This window comes from Mauremys reevesii, linkage group 1, assembly GCF_016161935.1.
Source record: "Mauremys reevesii isolate NIE-2019 linkage group 1, ASM1616193v1, whole genome shotgun sequence".
Taxonomy (NCBI): Eukaryota; Metazoa; Chordata; order Testudines; family Geoemydidae; genus Mauremys; species Mauremys reevesii.
In genome coordinates, this window is record NC_052623.1 from 334,772,244 (window position 1) to 334,789,540 (window position 17,297).

General features: G+C 42.3%; 1 protein-coding gene across 9 annotated transcripts in view; it reads right to left on the reverse strand.

Moving 5' to 3' along the window:
• Nucleotides 1-17,297, reverse strand: part of LHFPL3 (LHFPL tetraspan subfamily member 3) — a 406,285-nt gene that overhangs the window by 293,174 nt on the left and 95,814 nt on the right. The window contains exon 2 of one of the 9 annotated variants that reach the window (XM_039517485.1): nucleotides 3,809-4,048. The exons of the other annotated variants lie outside the window; for them this stretch is intronic. Coding sequence (XP_039373419.1) covers nucleotides 3,810-4,048 — 239 coding nt within the window. The 3' untranslated portion in view covers nucleotide 3,809. Of the gene's footprint in view, nucleotides 1-3,808; nucleotides 4,049-17,297 lie in introns of those variants that run through there. 9 annotated transcript variants of the gene reach the window in all.

Sequence of the window (17,297 nt, forward strand, 5' to 3'; positions counted from 1 at the left end):
GTGTCCCGCCAGAGGCAGCATCGTTACAACTAGTCCACAGAAAGGAACAGATCTCCTTATGTAGAGGGAAAGAGGGAAAAAAAGCACCAAGCCTAGTTGTTATAAATTCTGCAGGAATACAATATATTGCAGGTTTCAGAGTAGCAGCCGTGTTAGTCTGTATCCGCAAAAAGAACAGGAGTACTTGTGGCACCTTAGAGACTAACAAATTATGCTCAAATAAATGTGTTAGTCTCTAAGGTGCCACAAGTACTCCTGTTCTTTTTACAATATATTATGTGTCAAATTATGACCTGTAGCAAGTGTAACTGCACTGACAAGGATCACAAGAGGAATGTTGGTATCATTACAACCACAGAACAGGTCAATTTGCTGGAAGAATTGTTAAAGCCAAATCAGCATCCAGACTTTTCCAAAGGTCCAAAAGTCTTTTTTGCTATATTATCTCATGCATGTCCCAGTACAAATTGGAATCATGTTTAGCTAGCCAGATTATTTTATATCTGGTAAGTAGTAAATAAATAACAACAACAACAATTCCATTTTAAACGTGAAAAAAAATCAGGCTGCCTCTATTTTGGGGACACAATTTTAGTCCTGATTTTCTGAGGTGCTGAGCACACAAACTTCCCAATGAAACCAAAAAGAACTGTGGCTGCTTGCTATTTAGATGTCTCAAGTTGGGCACCCAAAATTAGATGCCCTGTTTGAAAATGCCACGCTCCCTGCACAGTACATTAGTGCCTGTCACTATGGCATTTATTATGGTACAAGTGTGCAGTCTTATTTGTTATGTGCTTATTTGGTTTAGGATTCCATTGTCTGTATTTCTTTCAATAGACCCTTGAAATCATTTGATGGCATTCATTAACCTGATAAAATGTCTAATGCCGATGAGAAAACCTCAGGCTAGAAAATTATCCTATTGTTACTCTTCTTTAATAGGAAATCATAATATAATTTTCTATTTGCTTTATACCTGTCTAGACCTGGCTTCTCCTAGACATGTTCGAATATTCCCTATTACAAACGTTTCTCTTGTACTGTGATTCCAATCTATGCATTTCTCTTTTAATCATTGTGAAATAAACAAATTCACTTTACCCCTTCCTAATAGTCAAGAACCAGCAGACCCAAGAACCAGCAAACATAAACCCTGTGATATGCATTTTGGGGGTGAAAGCTGATCTCCCTTGTTCTGCTGTTACTATGGTTACCATCCTACAGAATCCCGGTATGCGCCACTAAAAGAAACAGCACAAAAATAAATGTGCATGTTAAACCAAAATAAGAATACTGACCTACCGTGAAGATGAAGTACAAATGGGGGAATATCTGGGAGTTACATCTTACTCTACAATGGCAAATGAGCAAAGAACTTGGCCATGGTATTTTTAATTAACCTGTTGATTGTTGCTTTATACCTTAACCCATATATATGTCCCTACTAGAGCTAGGAGAATACTACAAAAAAGTATTCCCAAAATGTTTTAAGTCAAATGATGAATTCCTGTTGATGGTCTTTGTTACCCCTTTTGTTTGCTATTACTGTAGCACCTCACAATGTTTAATGTATTTAGCCTCACAATAACTCTGAGTAGGGAAGTTCTATTATCCCCATTTACAAATGGGGAACTGAGAGGTAGCAAAAGACTAAGTGACTTGTTCAGGTCATACAGGAAATGTGTGACAGAGCAGGGAATTGAACCCAGGTTTCCCAAGTGAGCATCCTAATCACCATTCCCCCAGATACAAGTAGCTGTGGTGTGGGAGCTTTCTTGATATAAAAGAGGGAACGGCTGGCAGAAGCATTCTCTGGAATAGGCTCTCCCTCTTGTTCTGCTAGAGTTCAGATTTGCTATTCTTCTGGGGATGCTGCAAAGGCCATTTTTTCCTTACAAGCATTTAGGGAGGTTGGGGTATATTAGAGAAGGGCTGGAGACAGAAGCATGGTTTGGGTGCGATATTCTGACATAGCTGGGTAGAATGTTTTAGCTGGAATATTTGTAACTGGCAAACTGATAAACCAACATGCACTGAAAATGTTAAACTTTCTTAGTGTGTTTTAAATCTTAGGAGGTGCTGAGAGTTAAGGCGTTCCCTGGTTACACAGAAATAAAAAATTTAAAAACAGCATCTACCTTAGTTGGCAAGAGCATGAATGGACATTTACAATGCCACAAAATGTCTATAACAAACAGTCATACATTTGGGCGTGGGGGGGGGGTATCGTAACATGTAGCAGCAAAATTTATAGAACATTCCTAGACAAAGACACCAGTAATTTAAAATTAAGACAGAGAAAGCATCAGGAAGTTAAAGGGAGAACATGTAATGGAACACCATCATTTTAAATACTCAATTATTAGACAGCCAGGAAAATCTAAGCTAACCTTAAAAATTCAAAATCAGGGAAAGTCACAAGTCCTGAACCACCTTAACCACCACCTCTATCCCCCTAACACCTCACTCTGTGCATCTTCTATAAATTATTGATCAAAAGATAATACTGAGACCAGATGGATGTAACCATCCAGCCCTGAAAAATAAGTAGCCAGAAAACAGCCTCCATTGCAATGCCAGCAAGATTACAGAAGGACAGCGGAATAAAATAACCCATGATAATATAATTTTATAGAAACATTTGGCAGAGAACTTTGAATTTGGGGGGAAATTATTAAACGGTGCCTGAACTCCACAAATTTCAGAACAAGCTAAAATGCACGTAGCACTGATTTATCCCCTGGCGGTTAGAAGTGTCAGGACAACAGAAAGTACACCAGTGCTGCGTAGTGCATGGTGTCAGAATGTCACAGTCCAAGTTAGTTCTCACTGAACTAGTGAACTTCACTGCGGGTTTCAGAACCTGTGCCACATTGTTGTTGAGGAATACTGGCAAGGAAGTGTGAGAGAGACTGCATTTCTGCTGTACCAAAAATCCAATCTGAATGACTATCAATCCAGGAACCTTCCATGAACAACCAAGTTCATCCCAAATCTAAAAAGCATCTCTTGAATATAATGAAAGGTTATCATTAACCTTATGCTTTCTTCTTTGTGCACCAGTATTACTGTATAATTAATTTTCAGTGTTTCCACAGCAAAAATGCAAATCAAATACAATACAATACGACTATTGTCTAGTAATATGAAAAAGGAACAAGATTGTTTTTCTTTTTACATTTGGCAGTTTAAAATCACAATGCCAGGAAATAACATTTCAGCAACACCTTTGTATGTGATTTTTCAAAAGTAGCTGGAAAGTTTAAATAATATCTGAAGGGTGATTTGACCCTACGGTACTCAGCCGAGATGTAAAGTGGAACATCAAGAGTAAATTGTGATAAGGAAAGTTCTAGAAGCTTCAGATCACTTGTCTAGCTGCTTGGTTAGCAAATGATGGAGGAAGGGGTGGGGGAAGATGTAGGGGAATAGCATATAATAATTGTGTGAAGCAGCAGTTTGATTCCTCACACTTTCTCTGCTATATCCTCAGAGGATTACAAGTCCTATCTTAGAAAAGATTTTGCATAATAAATAGTGATAAAATTAGATAGGTGTTTAACATTATATAATGTGTATAATTTCTAATCAGCTGACAAACATTGCAAGTAGGGTTTTTTGGTGAAGGGGTTGGTAATAAAAGAAAAGTTTTTAAATTGTTCAATTTCTGAGATCCTAAAATCAAGAGATCCTAAGCTCAAGAGATCCTAAGACTTTGGTTCGTTATAATGAAAAGCACTTCAGAAGCCCCTAGGAAGGCAAATAAAGATGTAAACAACTTTTAAAATTTAATATAAACGCATGAATTACAGATAAACTAAAATGTTGCTACATGCTGCTTTTCTGAGGACAAATCTGCAGGAAGTGGAAAATGTACCCCAAGGTCCATGACTTATTCTCTCATAGCGAAAGGCATCTCTTCCTCTTGTGGCAAGCCTGATCTGAGATGAAAGGGAGAATCTAGTAAAACTCAGCAGGATCCACAAAGAGCCATTCCGTCCACTGGGGCATTGGATCCCCATCTTCCCCGGTAGCATGGCTTTCCCTGTAGCGGAGGATAAAAAATGGCTCACCATGAACTGTCTTTCTAAATCATATCTTGAAAATCTCAAAACGGTGTCGTGTAGGCTACCTAGATTCCCTGGTCCTGGGGACCATATATATGCCAGTATTGTTATTAATAATAATGCTGAATTTGAAACCTATTTTACATGTCTGGTATGTCGGAAAAACAATGAGATATAACTTAATCCCTCTGAGCTAATATGGTTTGTATTTAGCTACATTTTATTTAGAATTATTTATACTCCCGAGATAGTACTATATGTAAACCAAGTGTATCCTTTGAATCCTAAATCAACTCCAAATAACACTGTTAGGTTTAAGTATATTTTTGCAAAATCTCCACCATGTAATAAGCCAATACTGTATGCAATTTTAATGATTTTTTTTCTTATTAGTAGCATTTTAAAAGCTATTAAAGAAGATGAAGCATTCAGGGACAGTAAACTGTAATTCTTAAAGCATTAGCGAATGGTTGGTGCTCCATACACATGCTAATGTAGTTTCAACTTGATATAACCTTTCTAGATTTGAAGTCATCAGCAAATAGAACAATTTCTTGGCAAACTTTTGGATGGCATCTAAATTGCTTTTTGCATTAGTAAGTTTGTTCTTGCAGATAAAGAACAAGAGGGAAAAACTTTATAATTCTAGATTCCAACATGGCCAAATGACAGTGAGGGAAACAATAGGGCAACGAGAAGCTCCAATTAATAAGAAATACATAAGCAAAGAAAGAAACTGAACTCTTGACCAGAACATAAGGAAAAACTTCACATTAGACATGAGAAAGATTTTACATATATGAACGTCAAGACATTCAAAGTTATGGTTTCCCTACCAATTGTATTTGGTCCTCCTGAACAGTGGTAATATTTAGGGCTGTCAATTAATCGCTGTTAATGCATGCGATTAATGCACAGCACAATTAATGCATTCTTTTTTTAACGTGTGTTAATTGCAGACTCTCTGGGCAGGAGGGCAGCATCAGCTGCTGCAGAGAACCTATGTCTGGTCAGGCGCAGTAACGCAAGCTGCCACCAGAGGGCGGGAAGAGACGAGGCTAGAGAAAGACATGGTTCTCATCCTGGCTCCAGCAGAGAAGAGATCTTGACACCAGCCCCAACCCCACCCAGGTGAACATGTTTCTTCAAGTAAAACCAGGATGGCCAGGGGCTCACCTGAGCTGTGCCCACTTTGCAAGACTCACCCTTCCTATGCCTCCCCCCACAAGCTCTGTGCCACCCGCAGCTTCCCCCACCCCAGTTCTGTGCTGCCCATGGCTGGGGCTGACCCCCCTGCGCTTTCCCCAGCTGAGGCTGATCTCCCTCCCACCCCTGATCTCCACATCTCCCCCAGCAGAGACTGATCCCCCCCCCTCCAAGCTCTGCACCTCCCCCAGCTGAGGCTGATCCTCCCCCGCGAGCTCCACGCCTTCCTCCCACCCCCAACTCTGTGCCGCCCAGGAGTCAGCTCTGAAGCCAGCACTGCCTGCCAGCAGCAAATTTCTCTACTTTCCTGCTGGCAGGCAGTACTGCCTTCAGCTGAGCCCCGGGCAGCAGCCGCCGCTCTCTGCTCTGCCTTGCAGCTGGGACAAATGCCCAGTTTTGGCGAAGTAGTAGGGATGGCCAAGACAGAGCTGAAAAAGAGGACTGTCCTAGCCAAAATGGGACGTATCATCACCCTAGCCAGCCCGTGCCCTATTGTTCCCAGCCAGCTCCTCGCTCCTGGGACCAACCCCCCTGCGTCGTGCCCCATTGCCCCTAGCTGGCCACTTGCTCTGGGGCAGTCCATAAAGAAGATGGGCCTGGCAAGCTCATCCTCCCTGCACCAGCCTCTCCTCCCCTGCAGTATGATGAATCCCTGAGGTAAAATCCACCCTCCCTTGCAAACAAAGGCTCACTCAGCTGAAGGAAGCCCACCTAGCTCAGTAAAAGGAGGCAAGCCTGGCGAGCCCAGTACAGAAACCACCCTTCCAGAAGCAGCAGCAAGACACCTTCCTCACCCTCCTCCTGCACAAGTTATTGCTTGCTCCTACCCATTGTCACCCCTCGTCCTCCCAGACCTGCTTCCTGCACAAGTCATTGCTTACTTCCCCCCTTCCCTGTCCTCTCCTAACACTGAATGCTTGTTTGTCTGAGTGATTGAACAAGAAGTAGGACTGAGTGGACTTGTAGGCTCTAAAGTTTTACATTGTTTTATTAAGTGCAGTTATTCTTTTTTTACACAATTCTACATGTGTAAATCAACTTTCATGATAAAGAGATTGCACTACAGTACCTCAATGAGGTAAACTGAAGTTTCTTTTTTACAGTGCAAATCTTTGTAATAAAAAATAAATATGAAGTGAGCACTGTACACTTTGTATTCTGTGTTGTAGCTGAAATCAATATATTTGAAAATGTATAAAACACCAACAATATTTAAATAAATGGTATTCTATTATTGTTTAACAGCGTGATTAATTTTTTTAATCGCTTGACAGCCCTGGTAATATTTCATTTACTGTGTATGGACTCAGATTCACAGGCTTTAAGGCTAGAAGGGACCATCATGATCATCTAGTCTGACCTCCTGCACATTGCAGGCCACAGAACCTCATCCAGCCACTCCTGTAATCGACCCATAACCTATCCTCAAATCATGATTTAAAGACTTCAAGTTACAGAGAATCCACCATTTACACTAGTTTAAACCTGAAAGTGACCAATATCCCATGCTGCAGCGGAAGGCAAAAAAACCTCGGGGTCTCTGCCAATCTGCCCTGGGGGAAAATTCCTCCCCAATCCCAAATATGGTGGTCAGTTGGACCCTGAGCATTTTGGCAAGATCCACCAGCCAGACACCTGGGAAAGAATTCTCTATGGTAATTTAGAGCCCTCCCTGTATAGTGTCCCATCACAGTCCATTGGGGATATTTGCTAACAGCAGTCACAGACAGGCTACATGTCAATGTAGGCAGTTTCCTCATACCATCCCCTCCGTAAACTTATCAAGCTCAGTCTTAAAGCCAGTTAGGTTTTTTGCCCCCATTTCTCCCCTGGGAAGACTGTTCCAGAACTTCACTCTTCTGATAGTTTAATTTCAAGCCTAAATTTATTGATGGCCAGTTTACATCCATTTGTTTTTGTGTCAACATTGGTGCTTAACTTAAATAACAGCCCTCCCTCTCTGGTACTTAACCCTCTGATGAGAGCAATTAACCCTCTATAGAGAACAATCGAACCTCCTCTCAGCCTTTGTTTGGTTAGGCTAAACAAGCCATGCTCTTTGAGTCTCATCTCATAAGGTAGGGTTTCCATTCCTCGGATCATCCTAGTAGCCCTTCTCTGCACCTGTTCCAGTTTGAATTCATCTTTCTTAAATGTGGGAGACCAGAATTGTACACAGTATTCCAGATGCCTTGTATAATGGCAATAACACTTCCTATCTCTAGTGGAAACACCTTGCCTGATGCATCATAGGACTGCATTAGCCTTTTTCAGGGGCACATTACATTTACAACTCATAGTCATCCCTGTGATCACTTTTTGTGGCAAGGTCATTAATAAAAATGTTAAATAAGATTAGCCCTAAGACTGATCCCTGAGGAACTCCATTAATAACCTCCCTCCAGCCTAAGGGTTCATCTTTCAGCATGACCCATTGTAGTCTCCTCTTTAACCAGTTCCTTATCCAACTTTCAATTCTCATATTAATCCTCATCTTCTCCAATTTAATTAATAACTTCCCATTTGGAACTGTATCAAATGCCTTACTGAAATACACATAGATTAGATCTACTGTATTTCCTTTGTCTGAAAAAATCAGTTATCTTCTCAAAGAAAGAGATCAGGTTAGTTTCTAGCACGGTTTACCTTTTGTAAAACCATGTATTTTATCCCAACTATCGTTTACCTCTATGTCCTTAACTACTTTCTCTTTTCAAAATTTCTTCTAAAATCTTGCATACAATTGAAGTCAAACTAACAGGCCTGTAGTTTTCTGGATCACTTTTCTTCTCTTTCTTAAAAATAGGTACTATATTAGCAATTCTCCGGTCATAGGGTACAACCCCTGAGTTTACAGGTTCATTAAAAATCCTTGCTATTGGTCTTGCAATTTCATGTGCCAGTTCCTTTAATAGTCCTGGATGGAGATTATCCAGGCCCCTCAATTTAGTCCCATTAAGCTGTTTGAGTTTGATTTCCACCTCAGACATGGTAATTTCTACTTCCATATCCTCATTTCCATTAGCCACCCTGCCACAACCTCAAATTGCCTCAGTTTTTAATAAGGGTATTGAGGATAAGTATTGATTTAGGTGTTGAGCCATGCCTAGATTACCTTTAATCTCCACCCCATCCTCAATCCCACAGTCCTTAGCGGTCCCACTTTTTCCTTCCTTGTTTTCTTTTCATTTATATGGTTATAGAACCTTTTACTACTGGTTTTAATTTCCTTTTCAAGCTCCAACTCTGCCTGGCTTTTGACAGTTCGCACTTTATCCATACACTTTCTGACCTCTAAGAGATAGCTTTCCTTGCTGATCCATCCCATCTTCCATTCCTTGGAGGCTTTCTGCTCTCTCTTAATAACCTATTTGAGATGCTTGCTCATCCAGCCTGGTCTGCAACCCTTACCTACACATTTTTCTGCTTGCTTGGGATGCAGGCACAGTTTCTGCAACTTTGACTTAAATTAATTGCTAGCTTCATCCACATTCAGATTGTTGAATTCTTCAGTACAAGCTACTCCCTAACTCATTCCCTTAATTTTTTTCAGGTTTGCCCTTTTGAAATCAAGGGCCCTACTTACAGATCTATTTTGGTTTATCCTTCCATTTAGTCTAAACTGAATTAGCTCATGATCACTTGAACCAAGGTTGTCCCCTACAACCAGTTCTTCTATGAGGTCCTCACTTCTCACGAATACCATATCTAAAAGGACATTACCTCTTGTAGGTTCAGTGACTATTTGGTGAAGAAATCTGTCAGCTATCACACTGAGGAAAATCTGGGCCCTACTATTATTAGTAGGGCTTGTCCTCCAATCTATATCTGGGAAGTTAAAGTCTCCCATAATCACACAATTCCCAGTAGCATTTATTTCATTAAAAAATATTAAAAGAGGCCTCTATCCATATCTGTCATAGGTCTCACCCCCACTTGGAGCTGTTGGGTTCCAAAATGGGGACCTGCGCTGGTTTCCCTCTAAACTAAAAATCCTAGTTTAGATCTGGTAAAAGCTGCCACCACCCAATCAGGTACGTGGATTGGGACACAGTCCTTCCCCAAAATCCTTGGGGATCCCAAGAGCCCCAAATCTATGGAGTTCTTACACCCAGGAGAAATAACCCATTCCCCCCCTGCTTCCTCCCCCCTCCCTTTTCCTAGGAGAGATACCGGGATTTAATTACAGAGGGATGCCTCCCCCTCCCCTTTCCCTGAGAATTCACCCAAAGAAAGATTAACCAAGTTCTTAACAGAAAAGATTTATTAAAGAATAAAAAGAAAGTAACTTGTCTCTGTGATACTAAGATGGAACAATACACAGGGTCTAAACTTATTAATTTTTGGAGAGAATCCCTCCTCCTTTCTTTCTCAGAAAAAGCAAAGTAACAGCAAACAGAAATAAAGAATTTCCTTCAGCAAACACACAATTGCAAATGTAGAACTCAAATTATAAGACTAATCCGCCTTTCTAATTAATACTCACTATTGAATAGTAGAAACTACTCCAGGAGAACTTGGAGACATGACTGGCCTCTCTTAGATCCAAAAAGAGAACACTCTAACAAAGAATACAGAGAAAGGCTTCCCTCCACAGAGATTTGAAATTATCTTGTCTCTGATTGGTCCTCTGGTCAGGTGGTCATCAGGTCCTGCATGTTAACCCTTTACAGGTAAAAGAGACCATAACCCTTAACTATCTGTTTATGACAATATCCAAATCAGATTCTGGGGGTCCGTAACACCCCAAGCACTATCCCAGGGGAGCCTCTTGTACCTTTCTTCTCCAAAGTGATGTTGATGCAAATAGACTCTGTTTTATCCATTGCATCACTTCTAATTTCTTTACAGTCTACCTCCTCATTAACATACAAGCTAGCCCACCACCTTAACTTATATTTCTGTCTTTTCTGAATGGCACACACCCTTCAATACCTGGTGATGACTTGCTGTGACAACTGTCAACTTTTATTTTACAGCTTTCCGTGTGTGCAAAATTTTAGCTATTATATTGCATTAATGTAGTTTATTGAATTGAATTTCACTGGTTTTAAAAGAAATTATAGAGGTATACGGACAAAGAGTTGAAGGAGCCTGTGTAAAGAACCTGTGATATACTGCCTACTAAAGCTCTGGTGCGGACTGGGATCCCAGAGGACCCGCAGCCATAATGCTGGGAGAGGGTACTTTATTGTGGGCGGGATTGGGTGGGTAAAAAAAATCAGACTGTGGTAATTTGTGAGAAAACACTAAATCTCTCAACAGTTGGTCAGAAATAGAATTTCTGCAATGTAAAACAAGTTTTTCTTTTTTTTAAATAAAGGTTTTAATACTTACATTTAAGCGAGAGATGGAAAGAGATTTGATTTGTATTAAAAAGGAGTTTAAGTATTTTTTTACATGGTTTAAGCAAGTTTTGTTTTATTCTTTTAGTGGTAAAAATTGTGTCTGAATTCTGTTTATATATAATACACCTCTATCCCGATATAACGCGACCTCATATAACACGAATTCGGATATAACGCGGTAAAGTAGTGCTGGGGGGGGGGAGCGCTGCGCACTCAGGTGGATCAAAGCAAGTTCGATATAACGTGGTTTCACCTATAACACAGTAAGATTGTTTGGCTCCCAAGGACAGCATTATATCGAGGTAGAGGTGTATATATTAACCGACCATTTGTTTGTTTGTTTTTTGTTCTGTAGTAGCCTGGGGGAATCTGTCTCTCATGCGGGATTTACAGGATCTAAGGTTTTTATGAGTGGGAGTGGGATAAAAATGCAAGAAAATGTGGGACTGGGAGGGGGGGGCAGGACGGGAGCAGGATTTAAAAAAAATAGTCCCACACAGGGCTCTACTGCCTAATACCATGTGCTGTTTAAGACTCATCAAGTAAACTGACATTGAGGTGGGTGAGGTAATACCTTTTATTGGACCAACTTCTGTTGGTGAAAGAGACAAACTTTCAAACTACACAGAGCTCTTCTTTAGGGTAAAGCAGTGGTTTTCAACCTATTTACCATTGGCCGCATATGCAGCTCTTTATGTGCACCACATCCACACAATCTATACACTACCTGTATGGCCCAGCGGATGTCACATGGGCTACAAATGTGTGCTCATTGGGCCACAAGCGGCAAGTGGGCCGCAGATTGAGAACCACTGGGGTAAAGACTCCCATTGACTTCAGCGGCAGTTGGATCAAACACTAATAACAAACGCCAGAGTTCAAGGGAAACCTGTTCCTACATCTGCTTATCTTATGTAGTTAGTTACAAAAAGCAGACCACATTTCAGCTATGCCAGACCTGAGATAAATAATGCTTTAGAACAGTGGCTCTCAACTTTTCCAGACTGTGGCCTTGGCTACACTTGCAAATTTGCAGTGCTGCAGCAGGGTGTGAAAACACACCCTCTCCAGCGCTGCAAATTGCAGCGCTGCAAAATGCCAGTGTGGTCAAAGCCCCAGCGCTGGGAGCGCGTCTCCCAGCGCTGTACGTTATTCCCCACAGGGAGGTGGAGTACGGACAGCGCTGGGAGAGCTCTCTCCCAGTGCTGGCGCTTTGACTACACTTAGCGCTTCAAAGTGCTGCCGTGGCAGCGCTGCCGCAGCAGCGCTTTGAAGTGTAAGTGTAGCCAAAGCCTAAACCCTTTCAGGAGTCTGATTTGTCTTGTGTATCCCCAAGTTTCACCTCACTTAAAAACTACTTGCTTACAAAATCAGACATAAAAATAGAAAAGGGTCACAGCACACTATTACTGAAGAATTGCTGACTTTATCAATTTTACCATATAAATTATAAAATAAATCAACTGGAATATAAATATTGCACTTACATTTAGTGTATAGTATATAGAGCAGTATCAAAAAGTCATTGTCTGTATGAAATCGTAGTTTGTACTGACTTCACTAGCGCTTTTTATGTAGCCTGTTGTAAAATGACGCAAATATCTAGATGAGTGAATGTACTCCCTGGAAGACCTCTGCATACCCCCAGGGGTACACATACCTCTGCTTAAGAACTACTGATTTACAACAGTGAAATGTGCATATGTCTATGAGTCAGCCAGGCAACAAATACTTACTGGTATTTCCTGTTGCTGTGTGTGATGGGGAAGAGTTAAAGCAGGGGTGGGAAAACTACGGCCCAGGGGCCGCATCTGGCCCTCCAGACATTTTAGTCCGGCCCTCGGGCTCCCACCAGGGAGTGGGGTCCAGGGTTTGCCCCGCTCCAGCTGGGGAGTGGGGTCAGGGGCTTGCCCTGTTCTGCGGGGCTCCCAGAAACAGCAGCATGTTCCCTATCCGGCTCCATCAAATATGGGCAGCCAGGGGGCTCCAGATGCTGCCCTCACCCCAAGCGCTGCCCCCGCAGCTCCCATTGGCTGTAGTTCCCAGCTGCAGGGGTGGCGCCTGTGGAAGTGGTGGTGCGCAGAGCCGCCTGGCTGCACCTCCACGTAGGAGCTGGAGGGGGGACATACTGCTGCTTCTAGGAGCTGCTTGAGGTAAGCACCCCCCAGACCCTGCACCCCTGACCCCGTCCCATGCCCCAACCCCCTGCCCCACCCCTGATCCCCCTCCCACCCTCTGAATCCCTTGGTCCCAACCTGGAGCACCCTCCTGCAACCCCACCCCCTCCTCCCCAGCCCCACCCCCGAGCCCACACCCCCAGCCGGAGCCCTCACCCCACCCCTAACCCAGCCTGGAGTCCCCTGAGCTCCTCATTTCTGGCCCCACCTCAGAGCCCACACCTCCAGCTGGAGCCCTCCCCCACCCCAACCCCCAATTTCATGAGCATTCATGGCCCGCCATACAATTTCCATACCCAAATGTGGCCCTCAGGCCAAAAAGTTTGCACACCCCTGAGTTAAAGTCATGCATTCAACTTGTGTATAACGTAACAGTTACAGCTTGAAAGCCCCTGCATTCATAGGGGCAGCTGTACTCGGAACACAGATTAATCCCCATGGAAGGCAGAGGTTCAGGATTCTTCCAAGGAGCTTTGCCAGCAGAGGCTGCTCAGGAGAAGAGCTGACACAGCACCAGCTCTGTGCTGCTCCTGCCCTCAAAGGGACTAGTTGGAATATGTATTGTGAATTGTACTGTCAGTCTCAGTAACTGTAATGGCATGTCAATGATGCTGTCCTTATCCCTATGAAGATAAAATGTGTGTGTGTATATATTTTTCAGTTGCAGTGTCGTGAAATTCTAATGGGGACATTAGAATTAGAGAAGAAAATCCCTCCCCACCACTGAGTGGATTACAGCCAGCGTGTCGACTCAGGACAGGTGCAGGTGAGAGGCTGAAAGTGGCAGACAGCACTGAGAAACTAACTCTGCAGGGACTATTTCCAGCCACCTTTTCTTTTTTTAGTGATAAGGAGCTTACACTAATATTGCCCTCTGTGCAGAATGACTACACCAGGGGTCGGCAACCTTTCAGAAGTGCTGTGCCGAGTCTTCATTTATTCACTCTGATTTAAGGTTTAGTGTGCCAGTAATACATTTTAAATGTTTTTAGAAGGTCTCTTTCTATAAGTCTATAATATATAACTAAACTATTGTTGTATGTAAAGTAAATAAGGTTTTTTAAATGTTTAAGAAGCTTCATTTAAAATTAAATTAAAATGCAGAGCCCCCCAGACCAGTGGCCAGGACCCGGGCAGTGTGAGTGCCACTGAAAATCAGCTCGCATGCCATAGGTTGCCTATCCCTGGAATACACAGTGTTCCTTTATTTGTTTTAGTGCCTTCATCTGCAAAGAGAATTTCAGATCCCAGTCAAGCCTTGCATGTAAAACTGAACAAATGACTGAAAAACAGACCGAGTCCGTCTGAAAACAATACTAACACTGTTTCTATTAGTGTTATGCAAATAGGGAAGGTGGTAATGTCCAGTTGTGAGGGCATAGGATTTAGATCCAGATCCAGTTCTATCTCTACTCTTGACTTGCTGTGGGACCTTGGAAAAAAACCACTTAATCACTTTGTGCCTCATTTTCCCTATAATACAGTGGGAATTGTAACCCTTCTGCCAGTGTTACCGGCAGGGAAAAGGACCAGGTTCAAAAATTTTGGGGTTTCTTCTGAAAGCTTGAGCTTTACTGGCTTGAGCCCCCCCACTCAGAAACCTAGGAAACTAAAAACCCTCCCTGAGGAAACCTTAAAGGCAATATTTGGCCCCTTGCAATCTCTGAGTAACAACAGGTATAAAATAATGAGAACATTCTTAGGGGAAAAAGAGGACACAGAATAAACCTGGGAGAGACAGCAATAATAAACAAACAATAGCTTTATCTTTCTCTAAACTGACATGTCCCTCCTCCTTCACACTGCCCCTGGATTTTCTGGAATAGGCTCATACTCAATCCTCCTCACACAGCGTGAATGTCCAACAAGGGAATGGGTTCCTGCAATAGCCATTTTCCTCCCGCCCTCCTCCACTGTATCCCCACTCACTGCTTGCAGTCTGGAGTTGCCAGAGTCCACAGTTTGGGCAGGTCCATCTCCAGCCCCTAAGGGAAGTGCTGCCTGGTCTGCTCCAGGGGCTCTACCACCTGGCCCAGCTGAAGTGATTACAACTTCAACTGCTGGGCAGAGGGCCCTCACCAGAGCTCCTCAACTACGTTGCTGCCCTTTGCAGCTTCAATAAAAGCTTCCTCAAAGCCAATGCTGTATCTTCCATGGCATCCAGTGCTGCCTCTTCAGAGAGAGATCTATGGCATCTAGGCCCCAGAACAGAGCACGTACCCCTGAGGCACTCCCACCAAAAACCAGGAGTCTCTTTCTCTCTAGATCTGGGGCTTTGACCACTCTCTACTACCCACTGTGCCAGACTACAGTTTGATCAGAGTGACCACTTACCACGGATATATTTGGTGCTATTCTCTTGTCCTTTCATTTCCTGACAGGGATAACAGTGTTTTATTCATCCCAAATTTAAAATGTAACTGTCCTTTCACTAAAATGTCAACAGCTGCCACAAACTGAAATGCAAATGAGGCCTGGCCCATTCAGTAGCTTCCCCTTGCTCACCAACAGATGGAAGCAGAGAGCACCTATCCTCCTGAAGCATACCCTACCTCTACAGCTTCCGGCCACACAAATTACAGGGCTAATGAGTGCCTGTGTTGTTAGCATAATTCTGAGCCATTGGTGTGAAAACACTACTCCATTTCACTCCTTCCTGTTCAACAAAGATATTTTATTAGCAAGAACCGTGCTTCTCTTGTGAAAATTAAGGCTGTATTTGGACTTAGGAGCTCTTTTATTAGTATGCATTAAAATCTATTATTGATCTCCTGGAAATGCTAATATAAGTGATTCTTTTAATACCAAAACAAATTATATTCTGATCAGGTTCAAAGTGTTCAATCAAGGACTAGCTAGCAGCATTGTTAAATGAAATGCAGTTTGTGTTCGGCATTTCAGATCAGCTATTTGATTGAAAGTCAGGCTGAGTTCCCAAAGATGTAGCATCTCTCCTCCTTCATTGGGCCTCTAAAATGCATCTAGCATTCAGCTGTTGTGTAACATTGACATATTGTCTTGCTCAGACTAGATCATTTCAATATTTAATGTATAACATGTTAGCTAATTTAAAAGGGACTATGACAGTACATTAGGCTAAAACATTTGCTAAACATTAAAGTACTAACTTCTTCATTCATAAAGACTACTATGTACTCATTGAGGTAATCCAAATGTACAATATATCATCAGCCCATACTGAACGTATTACCATAACATCAAGCTCTACAAAGAAGGGAGTTAAATGAAATAGAGAAAACTATTGTGGATGTGGTGGGTTTTTTGTTTTGTTATTAGAGTATATAGGCTCCAAATAAGATAAGAGCCCCATTGTGCTAGGTGCTGTACATATGCATAATAAGAGACAGTCCTTGTCTGAAAGAATGTATATTCTAAATTTAAATAGATAGACAAAAGGCAGGAAAAAGGAAGTATTAGTATCCATATTAAACAAGTAAGAAACTGAGAGATTAAGTGACTGGACCATGGTGACACAAGAAGCTTGTAGCAAAGCTGAGAATTGAAGCCAGAGCTCCTGAGTCCCAGTCCAGTGTCTTAATAATAAGATTCCTCTCCCCTGGGCCACATTAGGCCTGGTTATGTGATGGTACACTCTCAGCATAGGGCCCACTCACAATTTTCATCACTGTGCTCAGAAATTTGGATTCTGTTTTTACTTGCACCACATATACACATCAGGAGTAACTTTAGTAAAGTCAGTGGATTTATTCCAGGGTAAAACTGGCATCAGTGGAGTCAGGCCTATAGCGCATAGAGACTGCATGAAACTAGTGCTAACTGTGGACTTCAGCGAAGTTACTCTGAATTTACAGAGGAATAACTGAGAGAGTCTGGGCCTTTGGGACATCATTTTCTACTTTCAAGTCAGCTGTGATTTAAAAGAATGTAATTGGTAACAGATTTATAAAATAATGCAACACCCTGAAGTATAGAATTCTGAAATGCAGCTACAGTGCATGTGCAATATCCATCCACATTCCGTTTGGCCCACTGTTTTCAAAGGATTTCTAATCCACATACACACTATATGGTGCAATATACCACAGGTCTCAGAATGACATATTCCCACAACTGCATTGCTCTGATTTAAGTAGCACTTACAATAAAATACCAATTAAATGTGTTCGGCATTTTAAGGACCTTTATAAGTAGTATATTTGTAATTGCCAACCCCTTCCTCCAGTTCGTTGTCAGGGTAAGGGCTGGGTGAGCTCTTCTCTGGTCATGTTGTCCAGGACAAGATATCAAAGCATGCCCAGAGAACAGACAGGTAATATCTGACTTCCTATATGGAGTAAGGGAACATTTCTCTTTCTGCATCTGAGGGGGCAGCACAGACGTCAGAATCCTAAACCTGTTGAAGGCCCTCAAACTCCAGAGGCTGCTGGAGGCCAGCGGATTATGATCTGCAGGCAGAAAGAGGAGGAAATATGTCTGGTAGCCAGCTGTATGACACTACCCATGCAGGAGAGGTG